The sequence below is a fragment of the Schistocerca americana genome, chromosome 7 (genome assembly GCF_021461395.2).
Source record: "Schistocerca americana isolate TAMUIC-IGC-003095 chromosome 7, iqSchAmer2.1, whole genome shotgun sequence".
NCBI classification, from domain to species: Eukaryota; Metazoa; Arthropoda; class Insecta; order Orthoptera; family Acrididae; genus Schistocerca; species Schistocerca americana.
In genome coordinates, this window is record NC_060125.1 from 365577130 (window position 1) to 365596384 (window position 19255).

Here is a 19255-nt window from a genome sequence, read left to right on the forward strand (position 1 = left end):
AACAAATCCCTTGTATAAAAGAAATTCCCTCTGAATTATTAAGATCTTTTAGAGAGCTTGTCATTACAAAACTGTTCCACCTGGAGTGCAAGATAACATGGCATGCGGACTACCCTCAAATTTCAAGAACATGGTAACAATGCCTGTGAGTATTACGAAAATATCCATTTTCTAATAAAAAGTTACAGAATCCAGATTCTAATTATTTATAGAATAATGGATAAACTAGTAGCAGTCGACATCGTGTATATCATTCTGGCTTTCAGAGAAATGTAGGAATACGAGAAGCAGTGCTGTCCCTACGAATTATCTTAGGAAATAGGTTTAAGAAAGACAAATTTACGTTTATAGAATTGTAGATTTAAAGAAATTCGACGACGTAGACCGGAATACACTACCTTAAATTCTAATGGAAGCGAAAATAAAAGGCAGGGAGCGAAAAGTTATGTACAACTTGTACAGAAAGCATACTGCAGCTACGAGTTGAAGGACATGCAAGGGAGGCAGTAGTTGAGACAGGAAAGAGGCAGATGTTTAACCTATCTCTGACGTCATACAATCAGTACGCTGAGCAAGTAGTAAAGCAAAAGAAGGAGAAATATGGAAAGGAAATTAAATTTCAGAGATTTGCTGATGAGACTGTAATTCCTTCAGAGGCAGAAGAGGTCTTGTATTAGCAGCTGAACAGAATGGATAGTATATTGAAAAATGTTTGTAAAATGAACATCATAAAAGTAAAACAAGTGTAATGGAATGTAATCGAATTAAATCAGACGATGCTTAGATTTGGAAATGAGGCACTAAAAGTAGTAGATGAGTTTTGCTGAAGGGGCAAAAAGTAGCTGATGATGGCCGAAGAAGAGAGGAAGTAAATTACAAACAGAAAGAAAATCAACTCAGAAAAAGGGCAACATGCTAAAATACATTACACGACACATTAATAAGGAAATGGGAGAGTAAAATTTTGCAAGTTATAACAGCCGTCATTACTCAGTTACGTGGAAGTAGAGTCTGCACAGTGTACTGTGGCCTTAGGTGCGCAGACAAAAGGGCATACATGGGGTGGGTTGTAGTGGTGGGGGTTTCAGGGAGGTGCTGTAGGGGAAGTACCGAACGCTGGAGGGGAAGTGCCCTTCTAAACTGAAGCCTACATTAAAATTTTTGTAAATATTAAGTGCGGCCCCTCCACGACCGCACTTCCATGGTGACCAATCAGGAAAATCTGTCATCGCTGCTTTGGTTAGTATTTAAAAAGGAATTCTGCTGAAAATGCAGCGATTTATTTTCGCCTAGCTTGTTAATAATTTGTAACTTTCAAAGAAGCGTCATGAGTGGCGAAAATGCCATAGAGTATTCTCTATAAATATCACAGAATATGTCGGAATGATTAAATTAGTTCAATCAGGATATCAAACTTTCGCAACTGTTTCGGAGTTGACGTAACATAAGCAGTGATCAGAGCTTCACTGGGAGATAGACTAATACGTCCTTTTTCTAGCAAAAGACAGTAATTGACATTGTATTTAAGTGAAACAACAAGTTTACTGTTACCAGTCACCGTTTTATTTTTTCCACGACGCGTTTCGAAGGTTTAAACCTCCATCATCGGGTGGATTTACATTAGTTAGTATTACATATGTGTGTGTGTTGTGTTACGACATTTGGAGGAACTTGTGGCACTGCCTCCAGTGGTCACAGGTTCCTTTTTCTGTCGTAACACTTCACATGTATACTGCCACATTTGTAAACAAATATGGCGTCTATACTTGTTTACAAATGTGGCAGTATACATGTGAAGTGTTACGACAGAAAAAGGAACCTGTGACCACTGGAGGCAGTGCCACAAGTTCCTCCAAATGTCGTAACACAACATACACACATATGTAATACTAACTAATGTAAATCCACCCAATGATGGAGGTTTAAACCTTCGAAACGCGTCGTGGAAAAAATAAAACGGTGACTGGTAACAGTAAACTTGTTGTTTCATTTAATGTCAGTAACAGTCACGGTAAAGCCTAACCTAAAAATGTTCGCACTTAAAGACATTGTATTTCTTCGACATAGAGTTCTTTGTTTGTTGCCCAGCGGAGAAGGACACTTGCTGTAGAATTAGGGGAATGTAAAAAAATGACCTCTCTATACCTTTGGCCATAAACAAAGTTGGACCTATTTGAATGTCTTGCTGACACAATGCTGCTCCCAACACTGTCCCAGCAGCTTGTATGAAGTAAACGTGTGAAGAGAGTTTTATAACACACATTTTTCCGTATTTAAACGAAAATGCAAAATTCTTAAAAGAGATGACTATATCGAATGTTGAAAGAGGAAAAAAAATTAGAACAAAAATTAAACATCTTCAGGTTTTACAATAAAATGACAAAAAGAAGAAAGAGAGCAACAGAATCTCTAGACAGCAGAAAAGAAAACAGAGCTAAACAAGAGGATAACGCTGTGAGGAAAGGAAAAAAAATGCCAAAATAAAGAATACCAGTAAATCTTGAAGATTCTGAAAAACAGTACTTCTCGCAGACAAAATATATTCTGCTACTGCTCTCTCTCTTTCTCTAATTTTAATCCCAGTGTTCCAACGAAAGTTTTCAAGTGGTTTCCCTTGATTATTTGTATTACGTTGGTGAATAAGTTGGTACCGTTTTTGTTTGGCATGTTGGTATTCCGGATGCTATTGGTTTACTTATGGATTGCCATTTTTTATTTGTAATTCACTGTTGCTATTTGAGTTCATATATTGTCATTTTGTCATTTGGGGATAGTGAGTGGAGCTGAGGAGGCTAGAAAGTCGGAACATTTCCTACAAATTCTTCTGTTTGAATTCAAGAGAGGGGTGATGGCAGTGGAGGCGGCTAGCAACATTTCCACCATATGTTCGGATAATAGCACTGCACAGAGCACGGGAAGTTTTAAGGAGGGTCGTTTTGACACTAGTGACTCTCCACGTTAAGAAGACTTTCCGGGTTTGATGAAGGTCGTTTAAAGGCATTAATCCATAATGATCCAGGTCAGTGTTCTCGAGAACTAGCAAACGTGGTGAACTGTGATCATTCCACTACTGTGTGACATTTGCACGAAATGGTGAAGGTTCAACCATCTGTTGTACGGCCTATGCCAAAATCATAAAAATCAGCGGGTGGCCTTATTTGCGTCTTTGCTTGCTCGTTATCATTTATGAACAGTACCTCAATGGCGGAAATAGTAACACTTTCCCAAATTTTCGCAAATGGAAGCTAGTTTGCCTGCTCCCAGCTCTCTGAGATTTGGTTGAAAAGAACTACTGTTCAATCGATACGTCGAAGAAGCAATGATGGAAATAAAAGAAAGGTTCAAGAGCGGAATTAAAATTCGAGGTGAAAGGATATCAATGATAAGATTCGCTGATGTCATTGCTATCCTCAGTGAAAGTGAAGAAGAATTAAAAGATCTGCTGAATGGAATGAAAAGTCTACTGAGTACAGAATATTAATTGACAGTAAATCAAAGAAAAACGAAAGTAATGAGAAGGAGCAGAAATGAGAACAGCGAGAAACTTAACATTAGGATTGATGGTCATGAAATGGATGAAGTAAAGGAATTCTGCCAGCTAGGCAGCAAAATAACCCATGACGGTCGGAGCAAGGAAATCAAAAGCAGACTAGTATTGGAAAAATTGGCATTCCTGGCCAAGAGAAGTCTACTATTATCAAACAAAAGGCTTAATATGAGGGATACAGTCCTGAGTATGTACTTTTGGAGAACAGCATTGTCTGGTAGTGAAGCACGGACGGCGAGAAAACCAGGAGAGAAGAGAATCGAAGCATTTCAGATGTTGTGCTGCTGTGCTACAGACGTATGTTAAAAATTCGATGGACTGATAAGGTAAGGAATGAGGAAGTAGTGCGCAGAATAGGAGAGGAAAGAAAAGTATGTAAAACACTGAAAAGAAGAAGGGACAGAATGGTAGGACATCTGTTAAGACATCGGGGAATAACTCCCGTGGTGGTAGAGGGAGCTGCAGAGGGTGAAAACAGCGGAGGAAGCTAGAGATTGGAATACATCCAGCAAATAAGAGAGGTCGTATGTAACATGTGTTCAGGTGCTACACTGAAATAAAGAAGTTGGCACAGGAGAGGAATTCGTGGAGGTCTGCGTCAAACCAGTCGGAAGACTGATGACGAATAAAATAGTTGACTCCAATGATTTTGTTTTAATCAGCTTCGTAAACTATACAAGTAACATGTCTACATAAAAAGAACTACGTGATCATCCCGAACATGATAGCCGTATGAAACACATAACATGCAGGTTTAAGGGAACTTCACATGCCTGAGATTGGTACAGAAACAGGAAGAATGTTATAGAATCGGAACCTAAAATACGAACTATTGTGCTGTTCACTATTTTCTACTGTGAAATATACTACAAGATTATTTGACTGAGCGAACTGTATCTCGGAAAAGACAGCGGTATACGAGTATTTTGGAAAAGTTAGTTGTAGAGTACGCCTAGGCTATCTCATTTCCTTATTCCTTTGCTCTCTTCGTTGTTGTGGTCTTCAGTCGTCGACTGATTAGATGCATCATCCTGTGCAAGCCTCTTCATATCCGAGTAACTACTGCAACCTACACCCTTGCGAATCTGCCTACTGTATTCATCTCTCGATCTCCCTCTCCGGTTTTTACCTTCCACACTTCCCTCCAGATCTAAACTGGTGATTCCTTGATGCCTCAGAATACATACCACCAACCGTTCCCTTCTTCTAATCAAGTTGTGCTACAAATTTCTCTTCTCCCCAATTCTATTCAGTACCTTCTCATTAGTTACGTGATCTATCCATGTAATCTTCAGCATTCTTCTGTAGCACTACATTTCGAAAGCTTCTATTCTCTTCTTGTCTAAATTGTTTATCCTCCATGCCTCACTCTCATGCATTGCTACACACCATATTAATACTTTCAGAAAAAACTTCTTCAGGCTAATGTTAAAAAATTTCTCTTTTTCAGAAAAGTTTTTCCTATCATTGCCAGTCTACATTTTATATCCTCCTTACTTCGACCATCATCAGTTATTTTGCTGCCCAAATAGCAAACCTCGTGTACTACTTTTGCTGTCTCATTTCCTTTTCTTATTCTCCCAGAATCACCTGATCTAATTTTACTACATTCCATTATCCTCGTTTTGCTTTTTTTGATATTCATCTTGTATCCTCCTTTCAAGAAGCCGTCTATTTCGTTCAGCTGGTCTTCCAAGTTCTTTGCTGTCTCTGACAAAATTACAATGCCATCGGCAAACCTCAAAGTTTTTATTTTTTCTCCATAAACTTTTAAGCCATTCTCCAAATTTTTCTTTGGATTCCTTTATAGCTTGCTCAGTGTACAGATGAATAACGTCGGGGATAGGCTACAATCTTGTCTCACTCCGTTCTCAACCACTGCTTCCCTTTCATTCCCCTCGACTCTGTAGTCTGGTTTCTGCACAAGTTGTAAATACCCTTTTGCTCCCTATATTGTACCCCTGCTACCCCCAGAAACTAAAAGAGTGTATTCCAGTCATCATTGTCTAAAGCTTTCTGTAAGTCTACAAATACTGTAACCGTAGGTTTGCCTTTCCTTAACTTGTCTTCTGTGAGAAGTCGTGGAGCCAGTATTTCCACATTTCTTCGGAATCCAAACTGAATTTCACCGAGGTCAGCTTCTATCGGTTTTTCCATACTCTTGCAAAGAATTCATGTTGGTATTTTGCAATCATGACTTATTAAACTGATAGTTTGGTAATTTTCACAACTGTCAGCATTTTCTTTCTTAGGAATTGGAATTATTATAGAAGTCTGATGGTATTTCACCTGTCTCATATATCTTGCTCACCAGATGGAAGAGTTTTGACATGGCTGTTTCTCCCAAGGCTACCAACATTTCTAGTGAAATATTTTCTACTCCAGGGCCTTGTTTCGACTTGGGTCTTGCAGTGCTCTGTCAAGTTCTTCACGTAGTATCATATCTCCCATCTCATCTTCTTCTGCATCCTCTTAATTTCTGTAACACTGCCCTCAAGCACATCTCCCTCGTACAGACCCTCCACATTCTTCTCTCATCTTTCAGCTTTCCCTTCTTTTCTTAGGACAGGTTCTCCTTTCTCCAAAGGTCTCTTTAATTTTCCTGGCGGTATCTGTGTTTCTTCTAGTGTTATATGTTTCCAAATCTTACATTTGTCCTCTAGCCATTCCTGCTTAGTTATTTTGCACTTACTGTCAATCTAATTTTTTAGACGTTTGTATTTCCTTTCGCCTGGATTTTTATATTTTCTTCTTTTATCAATTAAATTCAATACTTCTGGTGCTATCCAAGGATTTCTGCTAGCCTTTGTCTTTTACCTACTTGATCCTCTGCTGCCTTCACTATTTCATCTCTTAGAGCTATCCATTTGTCTTCTACTGTATTCCTTCCCCCGTCCTTGTCAGTCGTTGTCTAATGCTGCATCTGCCACTCTCAAGAACCTCTTGTTCTGTCAACTTATCCAGATCCCATATCCTTAATTTCCTATCTTTTTGCAATTTCATCAGTTTTAATCGACATTCACAACCAATAAAGTGTGGTCAGAGTCCACATCTGCCCCTGGAAATGTCTTACAATTTAAATTCTGGTTCCGAAATGTCTGTCTTAAACATTATATAATCAAACTGAAACCTTCCGGTGTCTGCAGGTCTCTTTCACGTACACTACCTTCTTTCATGATTCTTAAACCAAATGTTAGCGATGATTAAATTATGCTCTGCGCAAAATTCTGCCAGGCGCCTCCCTCTTTCAATTTTCCCCCAGTTGATATTCACCTACTATGTTTCCTTCTCTTCCTTTTCCTACTTTCGAATTCCAGTCCCCAACACAATTAAATTTTCGTCTCGCTTAGCTATCTGAACAATTTCTTTTATCTCATCATATATTTATTCAATCTTTTCATCATCTGCGGAGCTTGTTGACATATAAACTTGTACTACTGTAGTGAATGGGGGTTGTCTTGGCTATGATAATGAATTTACTATAGTGTTCATAGTATCTTACCCGCATTTCATTTTCTTATTCGTTATTAAATCTACTTCTGCATTACCCCTATTTAATTTTGTATTTATGCCTGTATTCACCTGACCGGAACCCTATTTCTCGTGCCACCGTACTTCACTAATTCCCACTATATCTAACTTCAACCTATTTCTCTTTTTAATTTTTCTGACCTAGCTGCCCAATGAAGGGATCGGTATCTGTATCGCTGAGACATGGAAGCCTCCCCACCAACGGGAGGGGGGGGGGGGCAGACTCTTCGTACAAAGTAAATACACTCCTGGAAATGGAAAAAAGAACACATTGACACCGGTGTGTCAGACCCACCATACTTGCTCCGGACACTGCGAGAGGGCTGTACAAGCAATGATCACATGCACGGCACAGCGGACACACCAGGAACCGCGGTGTTGGCCGTCGAATGGCGCTAGCTACGCAGCATTTGTGCACCGCCGCCGTCAGTGTCAGCCAGTTTGCCGTGGCATACGGAGCTCCATCGCAGTCTTTAACACTGGTAGCATGCCGCGACAGCGTGGACGTGAACCGTATGTGCAGTTGACGGACTTTGAGCGAGGGCGTATAGTGGGCATGCGGGAGGCCGGGTGGACGTACCGCCGAATTGCTCAACACGTGGGGCGTGAGGTCTCCACAGTACATCGATGTTGTCGCTAGTGGTCGGCGGAAGGTGCAAGTGCCCGTCGACCTGGGACCGGACCGCAGCGACGCACGGATGCACGCCAAGACCGTAGGATCCTACGCAGTGCCGTAGGGGACCGCACCGCCACTTCCCAGCAAATTAGGGACACTGTTGCTCCTGGGGTATCGGCGAGGACCATTCGCAACCGTCTCCATGAAGCTGGGCTACGGTCCCGCACACCGTTAGGCCGTCTTCCGCTCACGCCCCAACATCGTGCAGCCCGCCTCCAGTGGTGTCGCGACAGGCGTGAATGGAGGGACGAATGGAGACGTGTCGTCTTCAGCGATGAGAGTCGCTTCTGCCTTGGTGCCAATGATGGTCGTATGCGTGTTTGGCGCCGTGCAGGTGAGCGCCACAATCAGGAGTGCATACGACCGAGGCACACAGGGCCAACACCCGGCATCATGGTGTGGGGAGCGATCTCCTACACTTGCCGTACATCACTGGTGATCGTCGAGGGGACACTGAATAGTGCACGGTACATCCAAACCGTCATCGAACCCATCGTTCTACCATTCCTAGACCGGCAAGGGAACTTGCTGTTCCAACAGGACAATGCACGTCCGCATGTATCCCGTGCCACCCAACGTGCTCTAGAAGGTGTAAGTCAACTACCCTGGCCAGCAAGATCTCCGGATCTGTCCCCCATTGAGCATGTTTGGGACTGGATGAAGCGTCGTCTCACGCGGTCTGCACGTCCAGCACGAACGCTGGTCCAACTGAGGCGCCAGGTGGAAACGGCATGGCAAGCCGTTCCACAGGACTACATCCAGCATCTCTACGATCGTCTCCATGGGAGAATAGCAGCCTGCATTGCTGCGAAAGGTGGATATACACTGTACTAGTGCCGACATTGTGCATGCTCTGTTGCCTGTGTATATGTGCCTGTGGTTCTGTCAGTGTGATCATGTGATGAATCTGACCCCAGGAATGTGTCAATAAAGTTTCCCCTTCCTGGGACAATGAATTCACGGTGTTCTTATTTCAATTTCCAGGAGTGTAATAATATCGAGTGCAAAAGTTTACATTTAGTACATTTTTTCTCGTTTTTCCCTAAAAGCAAGATCAGCGCCATTTGTTTCCCTAAGAAACGCAACACGAAACATTTTTCACACTCTTATTGCTTACGTGGACTATAGCTAAGATAATAATTATAATAAATAATAATAATAATAATAATAGTAATAATAATAACAGTTTAAATCGTCAAATTCAGTTGATTTTTCGGGAAGCACCTGGTATGTCATATTTTACGAGATTGTAGCATTTAAAAACAATATGCTTAGCATAATTCTTGAGAAATTAAGTCGAACTCTCGAGGTAGTACGGCAGCAGAGAACAAAATTGTGATATAGGAAGTCGACGTGGTGCCATTTTAAAACCCTTTGTTCACGCGATTCCTATGACTATTAATTTAAAAAGAGCGACAAATTATATCTTGATGACAGCCCCGTTTAGACCTGTGAGAAACTGCTGAATATATATTATTGAAACAGATACGTGTCTTCTGTAAATGTATACCCAAAATCAAATTTAAGTTTCCTTCTGCGTATGAGGTTCAGTCAAATGCAAACGAGACCGTTGGAAAAAGTAAATACTTGTTTATTAGTTCAAAAGTAATTGCCATAACTGTTAATACTTTTATCCCACCATGAGACAAGACGGTCATAGTCTACGTGGAAGAATGTTGACGGTTGCCAACGAAACCATGATTGTACCTAGGAGGGCACCTCTTTGTGCGAAGCAAATCGACGTTCACGAACGTCTTTCTTCAGGTCTCCAAAAACTATGGAAATCGAATGGGTAGAGACCAAGACTGTACGGATTGCGGGCTCACATGTTACCAAGGCTGTTTCGAGTACGCTTCAGAATTTTAGCTAGGAAGATCTCACACATCCCCAAACCAGTCTCCACCTCTCCTCATGTGATTTCCATGTTTTTGGAACCCAGAAGAAAGACGTTCGCAGCCGTCGATTTGCTCTGGACAAAGCGGCGCACACCTGGGTACAACCATAGTTCCGTAGGCAACCTCGACCAATTTTCTACGAGTCATTGACCATCTAGTCTCACATTGGAGATAACTTCTGAAATAATAATTTTCTATTTGTCTCATTGTAATTTGACTGCTCCCGATACAATGATAAACGTTTAACATACCCAAACGATATAGCAATTAATGATTTGTGTTTGTGTGTGTGTGTGTGTGTGTGTGTGTGTGTGTGTGTGTGTGTGTGTGTGTGTGTGTGCGTGTGCGTGCGTGTGTGTGTGTGTGTGTGTGTATTGGCGTCAGAGTGTGAGGGATATCTAGTAGTTGAGAATGATGAAGCTGGGGAGAAAGGAGGTGAAAAATTGGTGAGGAATAGGGGTCTGAAGCCGAAAAAGAAGGGAGAGAGGGAGGGAGGAATAGGCGTTTATGGAGTAAGGGAGAGGTGGGCTAGAAAGAGCGAGAGAGAATCTGTGAAGACTTCTGACTGAGTTGGATAAATACTGGAATGGAAATCAGCAGCGGTGTAATGAAAGATATCAGCTCAGTTTTGACTTAATCTAACTTAATCTAAATCCAGTTGAGCGCACAGTGAATTTTACCTCGCTCTTCGAAAATTAAAGTTCAATGTTTTGGACAACATTAGGCCATTTCAGTCGTTGTAAACACGTTTGATCTGCCAGTGAGACAACTGCAATGCCAACTGATTTGGCAGAAGAAATTGGAGGAGCCGAGAGTGGACGCCTTGTAGCTATGCTACCCAGTACACCGCTGTGCCGCACCGGTAAAGGAAAACTGGCGGACTCCAGCGCTACTCCCATTAACCTGTATTTATTTATTTATTTTGTATACCAGAGAGTAACGTATTCCGCAGGAAGACCATAATCGAAGTTCTTCAATACGTATGGTAGTGTGGAGAAGAGACTGCTAGTTGCTGAGGGAAAAATTACTGCAGAGGATCAAGACACAGCTTCAGTTCGCTGTGACTGTTCTAGTTTCGACCATAGAAAACTGTAGCTAATTTACCAAAGACCTGAAACTGATATACGTGATGCACAAAATTAAATTAGAGTATGCTGCTATTTGCAGATTTTACGAGTTATGTAGGAAGCGCTTCATATAGGTTTCATTTAGCATAGCTACCCCTCTAGTCAAGAGTTTCTCCAGTTGTTCGTCGTTTTGTCGCATCGATCAGTTGCTTACCCAAATTAAAACCTATGTGTCTTTCGTGGTCCAAGTTTTATCCTAATCGGGAGCATTCACTACGAGTCTCCTGTAATTGATATTTCTGACCAAACATATAGGTAACTTAAGCGCACAAAAGAATTATTGTGACAGAAAAAACTGGTACAAATGGTGGTTGCTACCACAACCATGTTCCTGAGTTACATATTTTCCGTGTTGTACGTTATAATCCGAACTCTTAAAACATCAACCATCTGAAATGATGAAACAGTGAAATCCAGCTATGACTCTACAAGTCCCTGTAAGTCATACAGAACGCTAGCCACTAAGAATATGTAATGATGTTGAGTTTGAATTGGGAAGTGTCGCTTTAAAATTTTTCTTTTCTTTAGTTCTGCTCGTGAAAATTAATTGGGGGCTGTAACACAACACTGGAACAGTGTAATACATTAAAAACGCATGTCTTTCATACACGTTCTACGCAAACTGTGTTCTTTAGCCAACAGCCACAAAGCAAAACAATACTACAAAACGCAAATGACTCACTATGGTTAGAAATAATTAACTGCAGTATAAAATATTATTATAATAAAAGCCAACTACAATGATATTACTACGGCGTGACGGGGAAGTAAGGAATCTACAGTTACAACTTAGAACTACTCACTTTGTGCACGTTGTGATAAGGATAATGCATGTGGGTGAAATAGTCATTATACCACAAATTAGGTGCATGAATTAACAGAATGTGGGATATCGGTGTGATGCCTATTGTCGTGCGTGCTGCAATAAGTGTTTCTAACCCCATGGCATGGACTCAAAGACGACCTGGAAGTGTTATGTCTCCTGCACTTGTTAGTGGTACATTGTTAAATGTTTCCCCTGACCAGATTTATTGGGGCATTCTCGGTGTTGCAATTTTGACAAACGTCAGTGTACCTAATAGCATAATTAGCTCATAACAGTGACCAGAACAGCTATCAATAGTGGATGCAAAACTCAGGGTAACGTACATTCAAGCGACCATTTGTGGATCTCGTTATCGAAGTCTTCAGGCATCTCACCGTTCTCGTCCCTCATCTCACACATTCTGTAACAAAGGAAAAAAATAAAATATTAGTCACATGTTAGCATCATTATTTTTATTGTGAGTCAAATTTTCAGTACCTTTCTGAACCGAAAAGGATACATGGGGAACAAATAAATCACATATTCTGAATGACTATGGAGCAGTTAATGTGCCGGTCTGGAGAGGAATGTTAGTTCTCCATTCCTTTCATTTTCTTCTACTCTAGCAGCTAATGAGAACATTTCCTTAGGCTCGTGATAGTAAATTCGCGCTATGGTCCTAGTGCGGATCAGAAGCTTTTCCCATTGTCATGAAGTGTTTCATTCATCAGTCGGATACGTTAAGCTCGGCGGTCCCTTGGTTCTGTTTAAGAGGAGTGGCCTATGTGACGTCATTGGGCTGCAATCTTATACATTCCACAAGCACGCATCATAGTCAAACAAAACTAATGCTTCGCAAATGAAATGTGCCCAGTGGTTGCGAATAAACAGTGCAATGTTGGCGGCTGAACTCTTAGAGAGTAATTTGGCCAATGTTATGCCATACGAAGTGGTCTGCGTAAAGTTCAGAGTGTGTTCAAGCCTTAGCCCCTCTGACGGTTCGGTTGCTATAGAATTGCTTGAGAGTTCGATTCTTGTCCCTCAGAGGCGACGTATAATATTTCCACGTCGTTGTCGTCATGCTGGACCATCCTATTTTCCGTGCCGACAACAGCTATATCTCTCTTACATGGTTGTTACCTATACATGAATGTCTCATTATCTACTTACATTAATGCATGTTATGTGCAGCGGTATTGTGTAAGGGGGTACATGGTATACCACCGTTACAATACCAGTGTCCTACTCCTTCCAAGAACGGTTAGCCGGAAGAATAATCGCGGTTACTCTTGAATTTCTCTGATTCTACCGTCATGGGCAATTGGACGTTAGGCGAGAATTGTAGGAGGGTGGGGTGGGAGGATAAGAAGTAGTAAAAATAATCTTCTTTGACGTGGGTCTTCTGGCTCTGAATAGTAGACATTTAGTAATGTCCAACACTCTTAGAGTGACTCTTACTGTGACACTCTTGCATAGACTAACCTATCCCGTGGCGAAAGGTAATTTTATTACAACACGGAATTGTCTTCAGTTTTACTGTTTTAGATTTTTATGATCCTTTTCTGAAACTGGGGTAATCTCTCGTTTTCCTATCGCATGGAACACTATTTTTTCAGCGACCTACGATAAACTACTGCAATAAACAGGTCTATTTCATGTAAACAAGTACAATCTAGTATTTAATTTGGTAGTTACAGTGGCCTTTCCCCTTTATAAAGATTTTGGTTTCTTTTAGATTCCTCATTCAGTTATCACTGTTATTTTTCCACCCGTATGCTACGATGAAATCTTCTTCAGAGGAATAGTTTTGGAAATTCGAACTTATGACTCTTTATTCTGCCCACACATTGCTTTTGGATTAAGAAAATGCATGTTTCTATAATATCTTTCGCATTCATGTGAGCATCACAAAGAAGAACTGTAATGCAGTCTTTATCAGGGGAACAATTTTACAAGAATAGTTTTTTATGTAAGTCTTCCGTTTTGTAATCAGTACTATCTAATAACGACTGGACAACTAAGACAATTAAATTTCGATCGATGTACTGATTCTGCGTAGAATACAGTTTCTCTAGGTTCCTCAAAATTTAGTTTAATATAAAATGCTTTTGAAATTCACTGAGCGCCTCTTATATAGCTGGATTTAACTTCACTTTCTTTGTTCGTTAGTAAACTTTGGGGTTCGTTTGAATCTGTGGTAAAGCTCTCTCTGCTTTCATAGCAGCTTCCTGACGTTGCTGTTGATCGTTAGATCGGTGTTAGTTCAGGTGTTTGGAAAATTTATTCATTGATGTTCAGAGTTGGCTTTTGTCTTTAACTTATGATGCAGTCAGTAGGGAAATGGAGAAACAACGGCGCGACAATGTCAATTTCTTGAATATGCCTTAAAGAGAATTCTGTTATGCTGGATTCTGAAGTGTAACACTGAAGTCCATCTGTTTTAAGGTTGCAACATTTCATTGTAAAAATAGCCACAAATTCATTGAATAAAAGAAAAAAAATGCACGAACACGACGAGCTGCTATAATCGACATCTTTGAAGAACCGTTAGTAGTGACAAGTCACTCAATTTTATTATCTACAAGGGGAGTCAAATGAAAGCTTTAAATATTTTAATTTTTTTTATTGGCGGAAAGTGGAACATATTGTATCATTTTTTTACCAGTTTGCCAGTCATTCAACACACTTCCTCAAGCGCGTGGGAAGTGCACGGATACCGTTGGGAAAAAGAAATTACTTTGGTGTGTGCAGCCATTCTTGCACCACCTGCTGCACATATTCATGGGAACAAAATTTCTTTCCTGCCATCGACTCTCTGAGAGGTCAAAACATGTGGAAATCCTACGGTGCGAAGTCTGGTGAGTATAGTGACGTGGTAGAGTATCAAAGTGCAGGTCATCGATGGCTGGAATTGTTGCACGGGCAGTAGGAGACCGAGTATTGTCATGCTGAAAAATGACCCCTGCAGTCATAAGCCCACGTCGCTTTGTTCTTATTGCAAGCCGAAGCTGATTTTTTAACATGTTGCAGTATGATGCTGTGGTGATGGTGTGTCCCATAGTTGTGTAGTGCTTCACGATAACACCTTGTTCATCCCAAAAGAGAGCCAGCAAAACCGCCCCTGGAGGCGACTGCGTCCTGAACATCTTGGGTTTTGGTGATGATGAATGGCGCCATTCCTTGCTTTTTCTCTTTGTTCCAGGATAGTAGTAGTATACTCAGGTTTCGTCTCCGGTAACGATTCTCGAGAAGAAACTATCACCTTCTGCTTCAAAGCACTACAGAAGTTCTTCACAGACGTCAACATGTAGCCGCTTCAGTTCTGGAGTGAGGTGGCGTGAAACCCAGCTTGTAGACGCTTTATGAATGATGTGATGTGCTGAGCCATGACTAATGTTCAGATCTGCGGCTATTTCATCTACCGCCACGCGGCCATTTTACTTCAGAATGGCTTCAACTGCTGCGTTGGACTCCGGTGTCACAACATGGTGAGCCTGGCTCAGGCGCTGAGCCTCTGACATAGAAGGCACCCCACTCCCGAACTTTGTATTCCACTCACACACTTGCTGCGGTGATAGACAGGCATCGCCATACTGGATCTTCATTCGACGACGGATTTAAGTAGGTTTCATACCTTCACTGATCAGAAAACGCATGACAGAACACTGTTCCTCCTTGGTGCACGTCGCCAGGGGGTACCCATTTGGAGCTGGTATTGTGGCCACGTTTCACTTGTCTGTAGTATGCTGCAGCCTGTAGGGCATTCCTTACACCATCAGTAACAGTACTGCCAACATGTAAAACAATGGCGCGAGATGTAGCTTTTAATTACACTTTTAAGGCTTTCATTTGACCCCTCCCCCGTCGCATTCACACAAGAAAAACATGAACATAAAATCAGGCATCTACAGAATATATCACCGGAGTGGCCAGAGAAAACAGCTCACCTCTGTATGAACATCTCGGTCACCTCCTCGATGGGCCGTATGTACTTCTTGATGGTCTGCAGCTGCAGGATCGGCTTCTGCACCTTCGTCCGGAATATTCGCCATGGTTCTCCATGCCTGTAGGGAAAATGACATTGGACTTCTATATTGTACGAATACCACGAAAAATTTGAAAAATTGTATGTATGAAGAATCTGTATCAATTTTACGCGTTCATTTGTTTGAATGTTACGTTAGTATGATCTTTGTAGTTTACAAATGATGTACACCAAAAGCCATGAGACATATTTAATTATTTTTTCACGTGATCAACCATTATGTTATAAGGAACCACTCCATAACGGCAAAATTTAGTAAAAACCCCATACATAAGTGATATGAGTCAGTCCTTCACTATACGGAATACAGATGGCCACATGTACCACCAACATATAATTGCGTACTGGTCTTCCACAAGAAGACCTTGAACGGAAGAAAAGTTTCTGAATAACAATTAAAGGCTACGAGATTTCAATCGTCTTTTCAAATCAATCGCTTTAGTTTCCATTTTAAAAAATGAGTTCGTTTCATTCATAGGCACCTCTTATAGCTATTTATTCTCTGATTAATAAAAGGCTGCTGCAGAATAATAACACCCAGCGGGGCTACATTCACGTTCGCTCGATTATTTAAGGCAGAGCCGTCGATTAGCTATCTCTAGTGCAAAGTTACCGCCGTACAATCACGAGTGCCTGTACCAAAATGATAAAGTTCATCTACGAATTTTGGAACTGCCGATAACACTCCAGTGATTTTCCTCAGTCACTTAAAGCGAATGTCGGGATGGCTCCCTTGAAGGTCGCGGACGATATCTTTACCTACCCTAACCAGTTCAAGCGTGTGCTCCATCTCTAATGATCTCTAACGACCTTCCTTTATTTTGATAAAGTTCCGTGTCCTTGTAAAGTTGGACTTGCCTTCTTTCCAACACGAAGTTTCGCAGTATTTCCGAATTCAGTGCAACCTGAGGCCTTTTCAGCGCTGCTGATGCAGAATGATTGGCTTGTATCGCGCACTCAAGAGCATTTTCATTGGTTAAGCCTCTCTGCAGGCAAAGCCGTCGCTTTATTCAGTCTCGGTTTGCCGGAAATAAAATCTTTGAATTATTATTTTCAATATGTAGATATGATTATGTATCAAATTAACATCAGTACAATCGTTTTCAGAAGAAAGGTTTTCTTTTTGGTACTTTTATGTTATATTGCTTCACAGCGAAATCACTTATAAATCAGGGACCGCTCATTTGTTGTGTATTCTGCAGAACTCAGAGTCAAAAACTACATGTTTCGTAATTCTATTTGTACAATGGGCATTTCTCACTGTGCTACATAATGCGCCGCTTCTAACGTACCATTTTAAGGCATTTGTGCAGCTTCGTTTATCCCTTTAGCTGGTGTAGCGTATGGTTTGCAACAGTTGATGCGAGGGCTTTATTTCCTCTTTCTGTTGTTGAACACTTAGTAGGCACTACGAAGTCTGGAATGACAGTGACTCGTAACGTCTTCAAATTCATTCTGCCTACTAAATATAGTCGGTGAAGATTATTATGACATTAACTAAAGCCACATCAATAAAATGATACACTATGTGGCGCCTCCGTTTCACTTTTATTATCACAGAGATTACTAACTTCTCATCACTTGTTAATTCGCCCTTTAGGTGACGCAGCATGTCACTGGTCATGTCGTTAGCACGAAGATTCCGCGATTAAATTCCTGAGAAGACGAGATGACTTGACTCTTACTGCATTGTGCTCTCGGGATTGTTATAGTGAAACTGAAACCACACTATTGTCTTGTTGTTGTTGTGGTCTTCAGTCCTGAGATTGGTTTGATGGAGCTCTCCACGCTACTCTACCCTGTGCAAGCTTCTTCATCTCCCAGTACTTACTGCAACCTACATCCTTCTGAATCTGCTTAGTGTATTCATCTCTTGGTATCCCTCTACGGTTTTTACCCTATTGTCTTAATTAGTACGAAAGCTGACTTGTGGTACTGACTTGCATGTCACAAAACGTAGTTAAAAACACACATTAACCATCAACAAAAATTTAAGTTTCCTGAGCTTTATTACCACAAATTAAAAACAACATACAGAAAGCGGTGCGCTAGGAAGCATGAGCTGCAGCGGTAATCACACAGCGGGACAAAGCGGGAAATGTGTGACATTCAACATCGAGTACTGGAGACGGTTGTTGGTAGTCTATAGTTATCAGCAAATGTCATGGTTCAGCTGTCACACCACTGGTAACCTATGCAGTCAACCTGAAAAAAAAAGCTGGCTTCAGTAACAGCCCGTAAATATATTCAGTGCTGCCGGTTCTCCAGCTTGGCAGAATCAGTCGTAACTAAAGAAAAGAAAAATACCTGTGACGTGACAGAAAATTCTCTGAAGCGGGATCGTATCACTAAGCAGCTCCGAAACCCCCCACCAAAGCACTCTCTGTGAGGACGGCAACGTCAAAGAGAGTATTTTGAGATGTACGGAACCTGTTCTGAAAATGGGGTGCAGGCTCCAGCTCGCATCAATAATTACGACGGCGTCTCCCACAGTACCTTACTTAGCGGGTATTCAAAAAGAAATCACTATCGAGATTAAAAGCCGTAACGAATAATTTCTTCTCCTGTTATGACAGGAAGGTCTGTACGTCACCTTTAGGCGTTGAGAGCAGAATATCTCTGCTATAAGGTTAATGCTGAAATTTGAGGTGGCTATGTGTCCTATGGCAGGGACACCTGCATTGGGCTTGGCTTATTGAAGAAACCTTTGCAAAAAAGAAAATTCCATGGAACTAACACTGAATTTCAGAAGTAACTACACAAGAAGTACATAGACGATGCAGAGGAACAGTGCAAAAAATTAAAGCATATGAAAGTTATAAGTGCTGGGTTCAGCCGAGACGCGAAAATGCTAGCTTTCACATCACAAATGGACCGTCACAGGCCGAAAGTTTTGTAAAAAAAACTTGATGTTTCATATGCTAGGATCTCTCTAATGCACCTTGTCCTGAGGTGGGGGGACGCGGTCAGTGGCGCGCCGGAATTTCGAGAGCATCACGGGAATATCCAAATATACGAAGTCCGTTGGACTTACCTCCTTTTAATAAAGACAGTTAACAGTAGTGAGGGTGGGTGATGCGACTGTAGTTAGTTCTCCCTTTCAGGAATGGTGCCCCAATGATTTTGTGCCAAAGTCTAGAAGAATTCAATGCAATGATTTCGTACAAGTGGAAGGTAGCAACCACTTTCTTACAACAGGCCTGATACAACTGTGTCACTGGAAACCTAAAGGCGACCAACAGAGGCCTATCGATTATGATACCAGCTGTCTTTATCAGCTACGGGCGGGCGACCCAGTCGGGCAGTTACAGAGAAGAAACTATTCTTAGTGGGACCGACAGAAAGAGCGTTTGCGCTGCGGTCGGCAACACTTACATAAGACGACAAGTGTCTGGAGCAGTTGTTAGTTCGGTTACTGCTGCTGCAATGGCAGGTTATCAAGATTTAAGTGAGTATCAACGTGGTGTTACAGTCGGCGCACGAGCGATGGGACACAGCTTCTCCGAGGTAGCGATTAAGTGGGGATTTTCCCGTACGACCATTTCATGAGTGTATCGTATCAGAACTCCGGTAAAACATGAAATCTCCGACATCACTGCGGCCGGAAAAATATCCTGGAAGAACAGGAC

At 41.5% G+C, this 19255-nt stretch overlaps 1 protein-coding gene across 1 annotated transcript in view; it reads right to left on the minus strand.

Moving 5' to 3' along the window:
- The window catches only part of LOC124622938 (probable cytochrome P450 301a1, mitochondrial), a 128169-nt gene that overhangs the window by 44833 nt on the left and 64081 nt on the right, over nt 1–19255 (minus strand). Inside the window, exons 3-4 of the mRNA XM_047148729.1 lie at nt 15529–15645; nt 11926–12002 (exon numbers count right to left, since the gene is read on the minus strand). Of these exons, the coding sequence (XP_047004685.1) occupies nt 11926–12002; nt 15529–15645 (194 nt within the window). The remainder of the gene's footprint in view (nt 1–11925; nt 12003–15528; nt 15646–19255) is intronic.